We start from the raw sequence: 18,038 nt of genomic DNA on the forward strand, positions 1-18,038 counted from the left end.
AACAGTCACTAATAATAAAATCAGACATTTTATTTGATAATATAAAACATTCATTGGAGAACAGGTTTTGTTTAGATAAACTAGTTTGTAGAAATGTAAAAACTTAACGGAATAATATATCAGCATTAATAACAGTGAAATATGTATATATTTATTTAAAAAAAAATGTGAAAGCATTCAGAAGAAAAGTAACAAGATTTCAATTCCAAAAGTGCCTTTTTATTCTTGGTCCAAGATTCGATACTCTTGTGGGGGTTGATGCCTCATTAGCTGTGCCACTAGAATCCAAGACATTATCTGAAAACAGAAATGTCAAAGATGACATTATAAATCTGGTAAAAGATCAGGGCATAAATGTATTATAATTCAAGTCTCAGAGCTCACCAGTAAAAAGAGAACCACTAAAGATGTTATAATCATGATGTGCACTGAAAGCAGTAATTTCATCTCAAGTTTACCTTGACAACCCTAAAATAGAGAAAAAAGTTGAATCTTGCTCAAAACACTGGGATACAAACCTAATTTAAATGAATTAGCAAATTAATTTATTTAGCAGTGTTAAATCATTTTTAAAGAAATATTCCAGTTTTCCATTTTTAAGTTCTACTTAGACATCTGTAAATTTTGTATTAATATTATAGTAATTGTACAATTGTAAATACATTTGTTTGTTTTTACACTGAGATACAAGATTCAATAATTTTTCTGACGTTATTTCATTTAATTGCATTTAACCCATAATACTCCTTTTGTCACAATAAAATGGAAGCAGTCACAGATCTTTTGATCCATATTGTGACATATATCCAAGTGTAACAAATTATTAAATTTTTACTACATTTGTCAACAGCTAAAAAAATGAATTATACATTAATTAATCATTCACAGTGAGATACATAAAATGAATTTAGAAAATATACAGGGTGACTTTTAATTTAATGAATGGTATAGCCTTCTGTAAAATCAAGCAATGAAATATGAATTTTATATCTAATAAATGTTGTAGCTCAAATGTAATTAGTATCTGTACCTCATTATACAGCAACTGGGTTGAGTTTAAAGTTCCATTGCAGGAGTTAAATGTTTTGTTGCAGCAGCTCAGAGGAACTTCGTATTTCCCACTATGATTAAACCATGGTGTTTCCAACCAGTCTGTGTAGTTCTTAATACCACAACACTGCAACTGTAACAAAAAAAGTGTAACAATCTGATTTTGCCAAACATATAGAAATCCTAGAGTTTTCTGTGCAGATACCTCACGCTGGAGGGCATTCACTGCTTTGGTTTCAGGATCTTGGCTGTCACCACTGTAGTTCTGAAACACATCTTTAAGGGGAGCCAAGTCTTCATCAAGCTAACAAAAAAAGATGTTTAATGTCAAACCATTTCAATGTAACACTTTACCTGCATATAACCAAATAAAATACATTTCAGTTACCTTCCCATTATGAGTATATGCCAGTACAGCAGTAGTACACACAATGCACCACGCAATAATAAGAACATACACAAACTGAAAGACAAGGAATATACAAATATGAAAACCACAGTGGATTAAATTATTTATTTTTATTTATTTAAAAAGAAAGACAATTAATTTCTCCATCTTACTAATCCGTGTCCACATGAAGGCTTCTTGTTGGACACTGAACAGCCAATGCATCCACTGATTAAGAGAATGACTCCTCCAGCAACAGCCAGCATTGCAGGGAGAAGTATATAAACGCTGCTAAAAAACACACTGTAAACTTTGTATTTATGCAGAAAGAATGAACCGCCCAGGCCAGCAATTCCAGTCAGCTGTAAAAACAAAGTGGAGAATGAAGGAGTTAAAAACTAGAGGAAATGAAACAATCAGTGGCTTGTCATGTGCCATGTGTGTCAGAAGTCATGACTTTGTTTACTGAGAAACTAAAGCTAGTTGTCTTTACTTTGTTGAAATTTCTCAGTCATTTATGAAAAACAGCTTGTCCTGAGAATAAAGGTCAACACTTCATTTAAAATCTACTTCAATCATAGCTGACTCTTGTCTTAATGTATGTATGCTAGAGTGATTTAAGTGTTTTCACTTGTTTATCTGACAACAGCAATTAGCCTACAAAAATATGATGATAATGTCACGTAAACCAACATACAAAGAAAGCCCCCTTTAGAGAAATGAAAACATGCAGTAATATAAGTCTGTGTAACAAATGCATTCGGGTTAAGATAAACGAAAGAAGCGTATGATAATGACAAGACTCACCAACAAAATCAGAGATGCAATCTTAAGCAATATTCTGAAACCTCTTAGAGCATACATGGCTCTTCCTTAATCGACTCTTCTGAGCGTGATATAATCTATAAACACATCTGAATCGCAATTCTATCAAAATCTCTTGGTCCAATTCAACTTCAGCAGTGGCAAACACCGATTTGGTAGCTGACGGGATTTGAAATCGAAACCATACAAAACCGCGGAAGTGACCGAATTAACGAGTAAGCAAGCAGCGGGAACTGTACCAAACAAATGAACCATTAAAACGATGAACGGAGGGCAGTGCAATTGAGGTTTTGGTTTGATAGAATTATTTATTTGTTTATTTATGACACACTAATTAATAGCAATATATTTAATAGAAGCTTAATAATAAGCTGCAAAAAAGAAAACTTACTGTTGAAAATAAATGCAATTGCTATAATTCGCCCTGCATATTATGTTATAAAATATTATATCTATGATGCAATCTGATAAATGCCCCCCCCCCCCAAAAAATGAAATAAAATAAAATAAAAAATAAATATATATATAAAATAAAATAAATAAATTTAAAAAAAAAATACAATTAAAATAAAAAAGAAAGAAAGAAAAAGCAAAGCTGTTTATGTTAGACGTCATTATTTTGCGACAAGGTGCATTTCGTGGTGGCCGGACCGGTAACGTTGGTGGCGCTCGAGTTTGAATCGAGGAAGGTTGGAAATCAACAAAAGGGGTTTTTGATTGAAACTGAACGAACTATATATCACTTTCGGGTGAATAGTCTGACATTCAGCCTATGTTGGATGGATCTGGGGGGGATGAGAAGGTTGAAGGGGAATGGATGAAAATGAAGGGTAAAAAAGGGAAAAGAAATCGTAAAATCCCTCAGGAAGTTGAAAATTCTACAGAGTAGCCCCTTTCACACTGCACGTCGGACCCGCAATATTCCCGTAACATTGCCTGGTCGCCTTCTGTGTGAAAGCAACCACGTCCCGGAATTGATTACCGAATCGAACCCGGGTCGGGGACATAGTAACATTGCGGTAATCGATCCGGAACGAGCGCTGTGTGAACAAAAGCCAGATCTAATTCGGTATCGAAGTGATGACGCGCGTTATCGCGCGACTCTTTTACCGGCTGTTTTGAAGGAAGATCAACATTCGCGACGAAAACACATGTGCAAACTGTAATGAAGCAGAGATCAGTTAGTTCCTCACTTTCCGCGCTGACGCAGAGATCGTTTGCTTGCTTCAGTGAAAGTATAACGTGCCAAGCGTTGTCGACTCGTACATTACACGTCACGCGCTGATGTCACGTGTCGTTACGGGATCTTCAGGGGTTGTGTGTGAAAGCACGCACATATACCGGGTCATCACTGGCTGTGTGAAAGTGCCAAATCTAGCGACCAGGGAACAATTACAGGAACACTTTACTGCTGTATTTGCCGGAATGGCAGTGTGAAAGGGGCTATAGTGATACAGACAGACAAGTTAAGAGTAGGAAAATGGAGAACAATCCAGGAGACGAAGAATTTAAAGTGATTTTTAAAGTTAGAGATGGAAAAGGGAGTTTTGGATCGATTAGCCCTTTGAAGTTATCAAGCGCTATAAGTCAAGAGATAGGTGACATCAGACATGCTAAGACAATGGCAAATGGAATGTTAATGATCATTTGTAAATCTTCTGAGCAGCAAAAGAAAGCCTGCAAAGTAAAGAACTTAAATGGAAAGGGTGTAGAAGGATTTATTCCTGGAATTAATGAGTCAATAGGAGTTATTTATAATGTCTCCTTTGAAATTACTGAGGAAGATCTGAAAAGCAACTTAAAAGGAGGGAAAGTGACCAAAGCAAGACGTTTGGGGAAAAAACAAAGAGATGATGGGCGAGAAAGCTCTGCAGTAATGTTGACATTCATGGAAGAAACACTACCAGAAAAAGTTATGCTAGGCAACTTATGCTTCAGAGTTAAGAAGTATGAAAGGCCACCACTAAGATGCTTTAACTGCCAGAGATTCGGGCACGTAGCAGTGGCTTGCAAGGGTAAACGCAGATGTGGGAAATGTAGCGAAGATCATGATTTCAAAGAATGTAAAAGTCAGATCAAATGCTGTAATTGTGGGGGTAGTCATGTAGCTGCATTTAGGGGATGCCCAGTCCATGCAAAAGCTGAAGCAGTACAGAAGATGAGGGACAAGAAAAAGTTGTCATATGCAGAAGCGTTAAAAAGAATTGAGAGAACAAGTGTTGGTCATGAAGTAGGTGTGGTAAAGCAACAACAGATGTGGGAGAAAACGCCCGATGATGACATAGTTATCAAAAAGGCAGAATTTTTAGCTTTTTTCTCAGAAGCTGTGTGGAGGATTATGGAGAGAGCTAAGAATAAATCAGATGTTGCAAGGGAAGTAGTTGCGGTGGCGGATAGATTTCTAGGGATCAAAGATATTCATCCAGAAATGTTGTATAAGTATATGCATGGAGGATTAACAGGAAGCCAGCAAGCTCCGTTCATTAAAGAGAAAGGTAAATCTGGGGAAAGACGTGAGTCATCAGAGGACGAAATAGGTTAAGTATTTAATATGTTTTATATACTGCAGTGGAATGCTAGGAGTTTAGTAGCCAATGGGCAGGAATTTAAGAAATTTGTTGATGCTTTTGTAGTCCGACCAGATGTGATATGTGTACAGGAGACATGGCTTAGACCAAACCTGGATTTTGTCATTCCAGGTTATAAAATTTTAAGAGCTGACAGAGGTAATCGAGCAGGGGGTGGGTGTGCTACTTTTATAAAATTAGGATTACAACATAGAAGAATTGAGATAAATTCTGAACTTGAATGTGTAGTGGGTGTAATTTGGTCAGATCGAGGGAAAATCACTGTGATTAATTATTACAACCCAGGTTTAATATTAGAGGAGGAAAAATTAGAAGGAATAATGGATAAGGTTGAGTTACCAGTAATATGGGTGGGAGATTTTAACGCACATAGTGATTTATGGGGTAGTAGATTTCGGGATAGAAATGGGGTAATTTTAGAAGAATTTTTGGATAAACACGGATTGGTAGTGTTAAATGATGGTAGACCTACTAGATTTCAGGTTAATGAAGGTGGTAGTTCATGTTTAGATTTAACGTTTGCTTCTCCAGAGTTAGCCACGAGAGGAGAGTGGGATATAATGGATCGCTACACGATTGGGAGTGATCATGTGCCAATTTTAAGTAGATTTGGGAGGAAATTGGTAAAAGAACAGGATTACAGGTCAGAAAAATATAATTATTCCAAGGCTAGGTGGGAAGAATTTAATATAAGAGCTCAGGAAGAGATTAATAATGTGGTTAAAGACGATATAGACAAATGGAATGATTCTTTGTGCTTTATGTTGATTCAGGTAGCAGAAGAGTTCATTCCAAAGTTTGATTGTCCAAAAGAACGGCAAATGGTGCCTTGGTGGAATGAGAAATGTACTCAAGCAGTGTTAGCTCGAAATAAGGCATATCGAAGGGTAAGGAAGTTTCCAATGGAAGAATGTGCAATAGAATATAAGAGATTAAGGGCTAAGGCTAGAAGAGTTATAAAAGATGCAAAGAGGGAAAGCTGGCGTAAGTTTTGTAGTACTTTAGGACCTCAAACAAACATTAGGAGGTTATGGGCTCTGGTGCATAGGATGACAGGAGAGTATCGGACTAATAAAATTCCGGTGTTAAAATTTGAGGGACAGGAAGCAGTTAAAAATAAGGACAAAGCTGATTTATTAGTTAAGTCCTTTAAGGAGGTGCATAGTTCTAAAAGCATTAGCCCAATTAGTAAAAAGGAAAGAGAAAAGAAATTAAAAAATGAGAAGCATAAACTTGAATATAATAAAGATAACATGAGGGCGGTGAATGCATATTTTTCAGTGGAAGAAGTAAAACAAGCTATCGCTAGGGGGAAAGATACAACGCCTGGTAGAGATAGAATAGGATATCAAATATTTCTTCATTTGGATGATGTCGTGTTAGAGGAAGTCTTGGAATTAATTAATGCAGTATGGGAATGTAGTATTTTGCCGAGAGAATGGAAACATGCAACAATTGTTCCAATATTAAAACCGGGGAAAAATGCAGATGATCCTAAATCATATCGCCCAATTGCTCTTACAGCTGTTTTATGTAAGATGGAACGTATGGTTACGGATAGGTTAGTATATATGCTTGAGAAACAGGAATTCTTTGTTCCGTATCAAAGTGGTTTTAGAATGGGTAGATCTACTATGGACTCAGTATTAGTGTTGGACTTAGATATTAGAAGAGCTATGGCGAATAAGGAAGTTGTCATGAGTGTGTTTTTAGACATAGAAAAAGCCTATGATACAGTATGGAAAGAGGGCTTAATGATAAAGCTATATGATGCAGGGGTAAGAGGTAGGATGTTAAATTGGATTAAAGATTTTCTGAAGGAGCGTACCATTCAGGTGAGAGTAGACGGATCTATGTCCAGTAAGGAAAATGTGGAAAATGGAACCCCTCAGGGAAGTGTTATTAGCCCAGTGTTATTTAATGTAATGATTAACGATATTTTTAGTAAGTTAAATAGAGGTTTTGGAATGGCATTATTTGCTGACGATGCAGCTGTTTGGAAAAGAGGGCGGAACTTGAATTATATTTATAAACAAGTACAACAAGCAATTAATAAAGTAGAGGCATGGGCAGATGAATGGGGTTTTAGAATTTCAGTATCAAAATCAAAATATGTTGTGTTTGGTCTAAAAAGGAAACTTTTAGATAAGACTTTAAGTATTTATAATAGTCCTATAGAAAAAGTTAAATCATTTAAGTTTTTAGGAGTTTGGTTTGAGGAAAGAATGACTTGGAAAGAGCACATAAATAATACAGTGAAAAAATGTGAGAGGGTTATTAATACCTTAAGATGTTTAGTTGGAATAGATTGGGGTGCAAGTAGAGAGTGTTTAATGATGATTTTTAGGGGAATAATTAGAGCTAATATTGATTATGGTTGCATGGTATATAGATCAGCATCAGAATCTGTTTTAAACAAATTGGATGTAGTTCAAGCAAAAGCATTGAGAATTTGTGGAGGAGCAATGAGATCTACTCCACTTAATGCTTTGTTAATTGAAATGGGGGAGACTACATTAGAGCTCAGACGGAATAAATTGTTTCTGTTTTATTGGACAAAGCTACGAAGTCATAATTGTTCTAACCCGGCTAGGATTTTATTAGAGGAACACTGGGAACTCCAGAAAAGGGATGGAAATAAAAAAGAGTGTGGGAAGATGTCAATAGGTAAGGAAGCTCAGGATATAGGAGTGAATGATATCATGATCGCGCCAGTAATTATTTGGCCTCCAGTACCTCCATGGTTACTGCCAGTCCCTAAAGTGGACCTAAGTATTTTAGATCAAATAAAGAAATATGAAGGTAATCCTGTGGATATGGTTTATAATCATTTAAAGAAAATCTGGCCCGAGTATGTGCAGATATTTACGGATGGTTCAATGAAGTTAAGAAGTAGGAAAACCGCAATAGGAGTAAGTATTCCTCAGCTGAAGTTAATGAATGGAAAGCGGTTAACAGATAGTATGTCAGCCATTACTGCAGAGCTGGTGGCTATTTTATTGGCCTTGGAGTGGGTGGAGGAAAATGGACCAGGGAAAAGAATAATTTGTTCAGACTCAAGTGCTGCTTTAATGGCATTAAAGGGAAGGAAAAGTGAAGCCAGGGCAGATTTAGTTGTAGAAGTCTTAGTAACACTTAATAGAGTTAATAAAATGGGGAGTACAGTTGGATTTATTTGGGTACCTGCTCACATTGGTGTTCAGGGAAATGAAGAGGCAGATGAAATGGCAAGAAGTGCAGTAAATAAAAGTGAAGTAGAGTTGGAGGTTATGTTCGGTAGGGTAGAATGTAAAAGTATTATCCAAGAAAGAACATTGAAATTATGGCAAAAAGAATGGAATGAGGGACATAAAGGCAGACATTATTATTCTGTTCAGCCAACAGTAGGACGTAACCTAAATACAACATTAGAAAGGAAAGAGAGTGTCATTCTAACTAGATTAAGGTTGGGCCATTGTGCACTAAACTTTGGGTTAGCAAGGGTTGGAAAACATCTAGATGGCAGATGTAGATGTGGACAAGAAGAAACGGTGAATCATGTAATAATGGAGTGCTCCAACCATCATACAGCAAGATGTCACATGATTTCAGAGTTATTAGAATGTGGAGTCTCTAATATATCTGTTCAGACTATTCTTAACCCAAAGGACTATGAGTCTACAAAGATTTTTATGAAGTTTTTGCACAAGACTGGACTTTACGCAAGGATTTAAAGGATAAACCGAGGCCTCAAATGACCTGAGGAGGGCAGTAATACGCCGGTGATGCGTCTATGCTGCCGCAAATTCAAAAGAAGAAGAAGAAGGTGCATTTCGTCATTGAGAAGCAAGATGGCGTCAGCATCAGAACATCAGGGTGCTCCAGACAGCGAACTGGACGAATTATTAGACAGTAAGGTTTGAAGATAGCTTAAATGTGAAATTATCCACAGTTATAGCGTGCAAATGTTTTATATCTTTAATAATGTTACAGTTTATTGAACTAACATTTCGGAAGCGTTTGTCACTCTAGTCCGGGGTTTACGCTAAGTCTCAGTGATTGAAGTTTTAGTAACGTAAAATCTTTAGATGTGCATCAGTTAATTAAATTAGATATCGTCACTATGACTTTTCTATAGTCACATAAAAACTCACAAGTGATGTCCAACCAGGTTTTGTATCTAAACAGAGCTTATAATCGATGCTGCTGTGTGTACTGGACCTCTAGCTGGTTTTGCTATCCAAACCGTGTGAGATTAGATTAAATCAGTCACAAGATAATATACCATCAACACAGATATAAATATACCCTTGGTACTCCATTGATGGTGTTTCCTCAACTGCAGGTGCTCTTGATGATTTTGACAAGACCAGTGTGCCTCCTGTGGCCCCCACTACCCCTGGTCCAGGAACGACGAGTGATCAGAAGGTAATAAACACATTTTCATTTTTAAATTCTCATTCTCTGCAGTGAGTTGGTTCCATCATTGCTGTTGGTTAATGTATTTGTTTTCTGTTCTTCTCACACTCAGCCTCCTCTGCTGGATGACAGTAAGATCTTCGAGACTCTCTTTGATGGTGAGATGGCCAATCAAGCACGTGAGGAGTGGGAGAAAGCCATGGCCGAGTTAGCGCAAGAAGAACCTCAGCTTCTACAGCATTTTCATAAGCTGTCTGAGGCAGCAGGTAAAGTAGGTGAGTGATCTGCGATGGAGCACTTTATTCACGTTGACTGAAGATATGCAAGTTTAGTTATTAGCCCACTTTCCAATTGTTTTGACTCAACTTTTTTAATTTAGGCACAGATGTAGCTTCACAACAAGAGTTCACCTCCTGTCTTAAGGAGACCCTTGGTGGTTTGGCGAAAAACGCAGACAACCTCCAGGTAAACCCATTCTGAATTTATGTTATTGAAATATAATTCAAGGAAATGGTGGTTTTCCATTCAAAATGGGCTTGGTAAGATTTTGATGCTTTGATCTTACATTTTATTAATTTAAAGCATCCTCTTCCATCTTTATTATTACATTTTATTAATTTAATGAATCCTTGTTGAATAGAAGAATTAAAAAAAAAATCCTACTGACCCTAAACATTTAAAAGGTAATGTGTGACAGAAGACTAGTAATTTACCACTAAATGCAGAATGCAGGACTGGCTGGAGATGATCTGGTAAAGACCTTGGAGAACCTGGGATTGAATGAAAATGGGGAGGGAGGAGATGATGGAAATATTCTCCCAATTATGCAGTCCATTATGCAGAACCTTTTATCCAAAGAAGTTCTATACCCTTCTCTTAAAGAGATAACGGAGAAGGTGAGTTGTTTACTGCATCTGCATGTCTGTCTTAATGACTGTCCTACTGTTTTTGGTACCAGTGAAGCTGGTAAATGCCTGGTGTTAATTTAACATTTGCTTTCAGAAAATCTTGCTACATATTCCATTTAATTTCGGTAGGACAAATATACTAATATAATGCAATTTGCATTTAGTACCCTGAATGGTTGGAGAGCAACAAGCAATCTCTTCCCACAGACCAGTTCATGCGGTATGAGCAACAGTACAAACTAATGGGAGAAATATGCAGCCAATTTGAGAACGATGGAGACAAAGACAGCACGTTTGAAAACATTCTTGAACTCATGCAGAAGGTAGAATGCATGTTTTTAATGCATGTAGTGTACTTATTTAAAAAAATAATACTGCTTACTGATAATGTGCTGATTTTATTTTTGTAAAGAATTAAAAATGTGCAACCTTTATATTTAAAACACATATTAATATTTCTTAATATAAACTTTCAGTAACATACATTTTTCAGCACTATGAATATTTCTGTTCATGGAAATAATGTCTTACCTCTCAGCTGCAAGACTTGGGTCAACCGCCAAAAGAGCTTGCTGGAGAGGCAGTGAGTACTAATTACCTTTCTTTCTTTCTTACTTTGTTTCTTTTAAATAAAAGCTATGTTATATTTACATCATTAATTAATCTCTTTTTTTCTTTTCTTAGCCTCCTGGCTTGAATTTTGACCCAGAATCTCTGCAATTTCCTGGAGTGCAAGGAGTCCCAGGACCAGAGCAGTGCTCAATCATGTGATCTCAATGAGGTCAAATCAATGTACATTTGAAAACGATACAATTTGGAGCTAATTATCTGAACCTGAGTTGGACACAGTTGATCATGCTCCCCTTTTAATGGAGTTTGCTTTTGTGTCTGCACTGAAACTGTGAACGTTCACTACATTAATTTTACTTCGTAGTTCTTGTCCACAGAGGTCCTTTCCATATTTATCCTTATTCCGTTCACTGTCCTCACTGTGCGTTTTGAGTGAAGCTTGATATCTCAGTGTGCTGACAGCTTGGTTTTCAGAATTTTGTGAAGGTTTTACAGTTTTACTTCAAGCACATTTGACAGGTGTCACAGTGAATTGTGTTTTGTGTAAGTAGAGACAAATGGACAGGAAAGGTATTTACAGATTGATTGGTTTAATTTTATTTGTAAATCTCAGAAGAATGGTCTGGGTCAACAAATAGCTTCCATCAGATTGATGAAATTATTTTAATATACAGCGTAATGTCCATTTATTCTCACACTATATCATGTATGCTATTTCTGTGATCTGACAACTAATCTGTGACCAAAACGCATCTCTCAGATCCAGCATTTTCAAAAAACTAACTGCAGACAGTTCTGTGTGATGTGTTAAATCCCAGGATACCTCAAAAGTAGGTTAAAGTTTGCAGCCGTTACATTTGAGGGGATGTTTACATGGTTCTTTTATGCAAACATGTTTGAGTGGATGGAAATGGGATTCTTTCACAGGATCAAATGTGGAGTTGGTTATCAGTTTGCTTTCTTTACATGTGGCATGAGCTCTATCGTAGTATGATATTATGTGGCCAAAATAAAGATTATGATAAGGATAGGATGGCCATGCAGATGAGCCGGACAAAAATATGTAATGGTTACAACACTCAGGGGTTGCTCAAACACAAAGCACTTAAATCAGCTCATCAATATTCTTTGTACTGTAAAATGTTCCATTAAATGTGCAGTTCATTGGTCTTGTCATACCACACTGTATGGAATTGCAATTCTCTAAAATCGAAATAAATGTTATGAACTTACAATGTTTTATATTCTTCTCCAATTTAATCCTGTTACATATCAAATTAAATTAACAACACAACACACAAATGTCTGATTTTTTTTGTTAAAATGTATTTTTTAATTAACCAATTTTTACCCATTTTACAATATTTTTATGGCTTTAACACTTTCCTTTAAAATCACTTAAAGTAAAGAGATTTGTGACCCCGTTATATATTATTTTTGTAGGTAAATTCTCACTTCTGCTTGGAATATTTAATTATAATACGTTTTTATTCACCAAGCAATGTATCATAAAATAATTTGACATTTATAGCGTTTTTATGTATTTTAATTTATTTTTGTTTGTTTTAATTCAATTAATCATTGTTGTATTGTTGTGGTAGTTCCCGATGAAAAGTGTTACTGGGAACATACAGAATTGTAAAATTGTATAAAGATTTTATTTTCTCTAGATTTAAAGTCAGAAAATCAATCACAAAACAAATAATAAAGGTTATGTTATAATATGTATTGGCACTAATAATATAATGACTAAAATAACAAGGAACAATGCCATAAACTATTATTTACTTCAGAATTTCTGAGTATTATTTCCCATTTATTTAAAATGGTCTTCTAGACGACTGCCAAGGGGAAATGCGTTTAAATCTTTTTCTTCTCTTTTATTTTTTACTGCGTTTTCATCTTTAGGCTCTAACGAAGGCTCTATGACGTGGACTTTGCGATGTTGGCATTTGAATCGTCAAACTTTATTTGTGGCGCACGGAAACACCGACGGGGTTGAGTGGATTCAGTAGACGTGTCCTCTGCGGAAGTGCAGTTGCAGAATCAAAAAGCAAAATCCCTTCCTCACGGGGGATGGTTTTAGGATTTACATTAACGTAAACGGAGCTATATCTTCTTACAGTACGCATTCCTATTCGGTCATTATTGTCAGTGAAAATGTTGACCAAGTTTGAGACTAAGTCGGCCCGAGTGAAAGGTAAGAGATCTTCTCTGGCTAGCTTCACTTGACTGCAGTATAACTTAATTATTATGGCGCTTATGTAAACCAGTGGTTTGATTTTATTCTATTCTTTATGTCTGTAGAACATAATGTCTTTTTATGAAGGATTCAGTTCATATCGTTTTGAATATTGTGTGTCATTCGGTGTTAGCACAAAGCTAGTTAGTTAGCACAAAGTTAGCCATCCAGACGTTAAAATAAATTTTCTCTAACTTACGCTTAAATTTCATATTTATGTTTCATTGAGAACATGTCAATGACATTAAACTGACCAGATTGTTATTATCGATAAAGCTGTAATGGTGACAGTAATCAGTTTAAATCAGTGTCACAAATGTTAATAAATGCCTGAACCGATTGTATTGTGTTTTTCCGCAGGGCTGAGTTTCCACCCGAAACGGCCCTGGATTCTGACTAGTTTGCACAACGGCGTCATCCAGCTGTGGGACTATCGCATGTGCACCCTCATCGACAAATTTGACGAGCATGATGGTATGAAACAGCTGATCAACGATTTCAGTCTCTTGTGGTTCTCTTCAGAGACCTCATAATGTTGTCAATTAATTTAGGTCCAGTCAGAGGCATTGACTTTCATAAGCAGCAGCCACTGTTTGTGTCTGGAGGAGATGACTACAAGATCAAGGTTTGCTTGCTTCATTTTAAATAACTGATGTTTAATAAATTTGTCGCCTGGTTACTTTTACTATATAGTTTCATATGAATTTTTGGTAACACTTTACAACAAGTTAACAAGATCTACTATAAATGCTTCTAAATTATTTATTAGTCTTAATGATCATTGTAATTATTACTAATACAGTAATTTTTAAAAATTAACGTTACCTAATGAACCTGAGCGAACATACATTTACAATGAACCATTGTATTTAAGGTTAATGAATACAGTAACAAATGTATTTGAATACATCTGCTAATGGGAAGTTATTGTAAAGTGTTTTCTTTTTAAGCTGATATTTATTTGATTTGATTTTTAGGTGTGGAACTACAAGCTGCGTCGGTGTCTCTTTACTCTTCTTGGACATCTTGACTACATTCGTACCACATTCTTTCATCACGTGAGCCCCGTCAACTTTGTGATGGCTTCATAATTATTTTGATTATGTTTATTTAATCAGTGAGAGTAACACATAGATATAATTTTCAGGAGTATCCCTGGATCCTGAGTGCCTCAGATGATCAAACCATTCGCATTTGGAATTGGCAGTCCAGAACATGTGTCTGGTGAGACTTTATATAGGTTATGAACTAGTGGATGTGCAGAAGTAATACATTTTTTTTTTTTATTCATTCATAATATTTTATTTGGTTGTTGAAGCTATTTTTGAAACCAATATTATTGATTTTAACATTTGCAGATAAAACAAAAATAAATTTTGTGCACTTTGTACTCATTTCACATGTATATGTTTTTTCACTTGCTAATTTTAATTTTCTCTGACCATTAGCTCAGTGAAACTGAGTTGTATATGTTCTCTGTTCTGTTTCTTCTCTGTAGTGTGCTGACGGGGCATAATCACTATGTGATGTGTGCTCAGTTCCACCCATCTGAGGACCTGGTGGTGTCGGCTAGCTTGGATCAGACTGTGCGCGTGTGGGATATTTCCGGTGAGGAGGCTCGGGACAGGATTGAGTAGTTTTGGGACGGTTGGGGAGGTGGGAATGGAGAGAGAGGATGGAGGAAATTAGAGGCTACCTAATGGCATTCTCTTCCTCATTCCTCTCTCAGTAATGTGTGCAGAACAAAACTCTGTGGGCTCAAAGCAAAAATGCCTTGCACACTGATGCTGTAAGCATCAAGCATTCATCTAGTGATTTGGAACTCCATTTTTATTATTCTTGGGATTTTAAAATCTCTTAAAGGTGATGTTTAAATGGAACAGCAATTCATGAAGCACTTAAATAAAGATTTACCATATGTTCACCTGCTCAAAAAGTCCTGTTTAAGAAATGGTGAATGTTATAGGCATTTTTGAGATTTTGCATGTTTTAATGAAATTGTCCATGTCTGTCCTTTGCTTTCAATACTGAACTCTTTTCTTTCTCATTAACCTTTTAACCTGCTGCTGTCTGCACTGACTAACAACAAATAACTCCTTCATTAAAGCTTACACTGAACAGATAGTTTCTCTCTACCTTCACAAAAAAATGTGGAATGAATATATTGCTGCATGGATACTATGCAATCCGTATGTAATTGTATGTGATAATGCGACCTAAAAATAATTTTTGCATCTAAATTTAATTATAAACACATTTCTTTTTAACATCTTTTGGATGAAGTTTCATCAAAACTATAAGCATTTGCATGAACAGGAACAATTGGGATCCCAAATCCCTGATTCATTTGTGAAATTCACAGAAGTATGCAAACATTTAAACTAGATTTCTTCATACCCTGCATTGATGTCATTTCTCATCCATAGATGATATTTATGATTAGATTCCTCCTCAAGTTGATCAGTCTATCTGAATGCAACTTTTCGATCAGTAACATGAACATAGATTGTCATTTAATTATTAAATGACTCCTAACACCACTTGAATGCATGATGGAATCCATCTATTAATGCATTACAATATGCAATAACAAATGCAAGACTTAACTGGAGTCTTTCTCACTCCATTAACATCCAGTGCCCCTCCAGAGAACATTTTGACACGCTCCACCCCATCAATCCACCATTCAGTTCCATCCCTGCTCACTTCCTGTACAGCTCCTTTGCCCCTCTGGAAACATCCACATCTGTACATTGGTTTCTAGTGCAGCTTTTGTTGGACTTTTATTCATTTAGCAGATATCTGGAGTGCTGAGATCTCAGACACACTCTCTGTTCTCCTCTCTTTTTCTCTGCGTCCTGACCTGAGTTAAGCTGATTTGCTCTCTGTCATTGATTTACATGCATCCTATCCAATCTCAAATGATTTTGACCTCTCTGTGATCATAATTGAACTTTTTCATTCATGATTATTGTCTCTGTTCTTAATCTGGTGGTTAAGTTTACTTCCTTAACTCAGTTTAAGACCTCGTGGAGGATGTTTGTTGTGTTTGTGTTCTCTAGCACCAGCGAATGTTTAGAAGCCCAACAAAATGTTTGTGTTTACTTTCAGAATCACAAATGTGTTTTTGAGCAGCAGTTTTAATGTGGTTCCTCTCTCTTCCCTCCCCGGTATGTGGGTGTTCCTGTGTAATTTGTAAACGGTCCCTTGTGTGTGTCGGACTGTAAATGTTGCTTCCAGGTCTGAGGAAGAAGAACTTGTCTCCGGGTTCTGTGGACACGGATGTGCGTGGCATCTCTGGTGTGGACCTGTTTGGGGGCTCTGATGCAGTAGTGAAGCACGTTCTGGAGGTAAGAATGTGGTTGTAATGGCATAATAAAAATTGCATCTAATCTTTGTATTTAAAAGTGCTTGTGTTGGGGTTGATTGAATGAAGTTTGTTGTTGGTTTGAATGAAAGTTTGTGTTCTCTTGCTCTGGTCTAAGGGTCACGATCGAGGCGTAAACTGGGCAGCCTTCCATCCCAGCATGCCTCTCATTGTGTCAGGAGCAGATGACCGCCAGGTCAAGATCTGGAGGATGAACGGTATGTGTCATTGGAAATGTAAAAATGTTGTCCCATTTCAAACCCTAGTAAACTTCCTCGCTATCTGCTACCTATACAGGCAGTTAAAAACGTATCTTTTGAGTTTGTTTATAACTAAAAGTCACATATTTTATCCATTAGTTCTTTTTTTCCCCCTCTCTTTTTTTGGAAATGATCTCTTCCTCTAGAATCAAAAGCATGGGAGTTGGACACCTGTCGAGGGCACTACAACAATGTTTCCTGTGCGGTGTTCCATCCTCGTCAGGAGCTCATCCTGTCCAACTCTGAGGACAAGAGCATCCGTGTGTGGGATATGTCCAAGAGGACAGGCGTCCAGACCTTTCGCAGAGATCACGACCGTTTCTGGGTGCTGGGGGCTCACCCCAACCTCAACCTGTTTGCTGCTGGTAGGTTAATAATAATAATTAAGCAAGTGGTTTTGGTGATGAAATGAGATGAGTTAAAGTATAAATTTGTACCTTTCCAGGCCATGACAGTGGGATGCTGGTGTTTAAACTGGAAAGAGAACGTCCAGCTTATGCTGTGTATGGTAACATGCTGTACTATGTAAAAGATCGCTTCCTGCGTCAGCTTGACTTCAACAGCAGCAAGGATACACCCGTCATGCAGCTGCGCAGGTGTGGGGATTTTAGTGTCTTTTCTACTGCAGGTCTAAAAAACAAATGCTCATCTACAAAAGGTTTAGTGCAGTTGAACTTTTCAGTTGAATGGCTTCTTTTATATTGACAGTGGATCCAAATTCCCAGTGTTCAGCATGTCCTACAACCCTGCAGAAAATGCTGTGCTGTTGTGCACTGTGAGTATTGTTGACTCTATCAGGCTGCTTAGTCAAATCGAGGTTCATTTGCGCATTTCATTTCTTCCTCTTTCCATTTCAGAGAGCTACTAACCTGGAAAACAGCACATATGATCTGTATTCCATTCCCAGAGAGAGTGACTCACAGAATCCTGATGGTAACATTTTATCCTTTCTCTTTACAATTTCCTAATTTCTTATGTAGAATGGAATTGTTATGGTTCTCTACACAATTTCAGCTCCAGAGGGAAAGCGTTCCTCTGGACTAACCGCGGTTTGGGTGGCTAGGAACCGATTTGCTGTACTCGACCGCATGCACTCAGTAAGTGAATCAAGCCACACTTATTTGAAGAACACAGTGCTGCAGTGATGACATTTATGTAGGCCTACCCTGGAAGTTAGCATCACCCTGGTTCCCTCTGCAAAACCTCAATTAGATTTATTTTTTTATTTTTTTCTGTTGGCTTATCACAAAAAATAAGTTCTGCAACCAACAAAAGTTTGAGTCTTACATTTAGTTCATCATAATAAACTTTACTAACGAAGACAACTTAAAGCTTAAATACAGTCTCCAGAAGATAAAAGCAAAACAACCTCTCTAATTCCATTAAAGGGATAGTTCACCCAAAAATGAAAATTCTGTCATTAATTACTTGCCTTCATGTCT

At 36.8% G+C, this 18,038-nt stretch overlaps 3 protein-coding genes across 4 annotated transcripts; 2 read left to right on the forward strand and 1 right to left on the reverse strand.

Moving 5' to 3' along the window:
- Window positions 1–9: 9 nt before the first annotated feature.
- LOC127951299 (tetraspanin-3-like) lies at window positions 10–2,502 on the reverse strand. Its single transcript, XM_052549114.1, has 7 exons — window positions 2,246–2,502; window positions 1,612–1,800; window positions 1,439–1,513; window positions 1,256–1,354; window positions 1,031–1,183; window positions 385–468; window positions 10–297 (listed from the first exon to the last, which is right to left on the reverse strand). The coding sequence occupies exons 1-7, from the start codon at window positions 2,300–2,302 to the stop codon at window positions 220–222; spliced, it is 735 nt and encodes a 244-aa protein (XP_052405074.1). The 5' UTR covers window positions 2,303–2,502; the 3' UTR covers window positions 10–219.
- A 4,627-nt stretch (window positions 2,503–7,129) lies between these two features.
- On the forward strand, window positions 7,130–11,962 carry LOC127951300 (peroxisomal biogenesis factor 19-like). Of its 2 annotated transcripts, XM_052549115.1 has the most exons (8): window positions 8,591–8,742; window positions 9,176–9,258; window positions 9,362–9,524; window positions 9,629–9,714; window positions 9,975–10,145; window positions 10,322–10,480; window positions 10,696–10,740; window positions 10,842–11,962. In XM_052549115.1, exons 1-8 carry the CDS (start codon window positions 8,616–8,618, stop codon window positions 10,926–10,928), a joined length of 921 nt encoding a protein of 306 aa, XP_052405075.1. In that variant the 5' UTR covers window positions 8,591–8,615; the 3' UTR covers window positions 10,929–11,962. The 2 variants fall into 2 exon arrangements, 1 of the variants encoding a protein (XP_052405075.1); XR_008152639.1 differs by lacking the exons at window positions 9,362–9,524; window positions 9,629–9,714; window positions 9,975–10,145; ... (1 more) ...; window positions 10,696–10,740; window positions 10,842–11,962 and having other exon boundaries at window positions 7,130–8,742.
- A 734-nt stretch (window positions 11,963–12,696) lies between these two features.
- LOC127951301 (coatomer subunit alpha) lies at window positions 12,697–17,959 on the forward strand. The gene is made up of 13 exons (XM_052549116.1): window positions 12,697–12,927; window positions 13,330–13,443; window positions 13,521–13,594; window positions 13,947–14,027; window positions 14,117–14,193; window positions 14,468–14,577; window positions 16,210–16,319; window positions 16,455–16,554; window positions 16,743–16,961; window positions 17,042–17,192; window positions 17,305–17,371; window positions 17,454–17,529; window positions 17,611–17,959. Exons 1-13 carry the CDS (start codon window positions 12,888–12,890, stop codon window positions 17,739–17,741), a joined length of 1,350 nt encoding a protein of 449 aa, XP_052405076.1. The 5' UTR covers window positions 12,697–12,887; the 3' UTR covers window positions 17,742–17,959.
- The last annotated feature ends 79 nt before the right edge of the window (window positions 17,960–18,038 follow it).

Source organism: Carassius gibelio, chromosome B2, assembly GCF_023724105.1.
Source record: "Carassius gibelio isolate Cgi1373 ecotype wild population from Czech Republic chromosome B2, carGib1.2-hapl.c, whole genome shotgun sequence".
NCBI lineage: Eukaryota > Metazoa > Chordata > Actinopteri > Cypriniformes > Cyprinidae > Carassius > Carassius gibelio.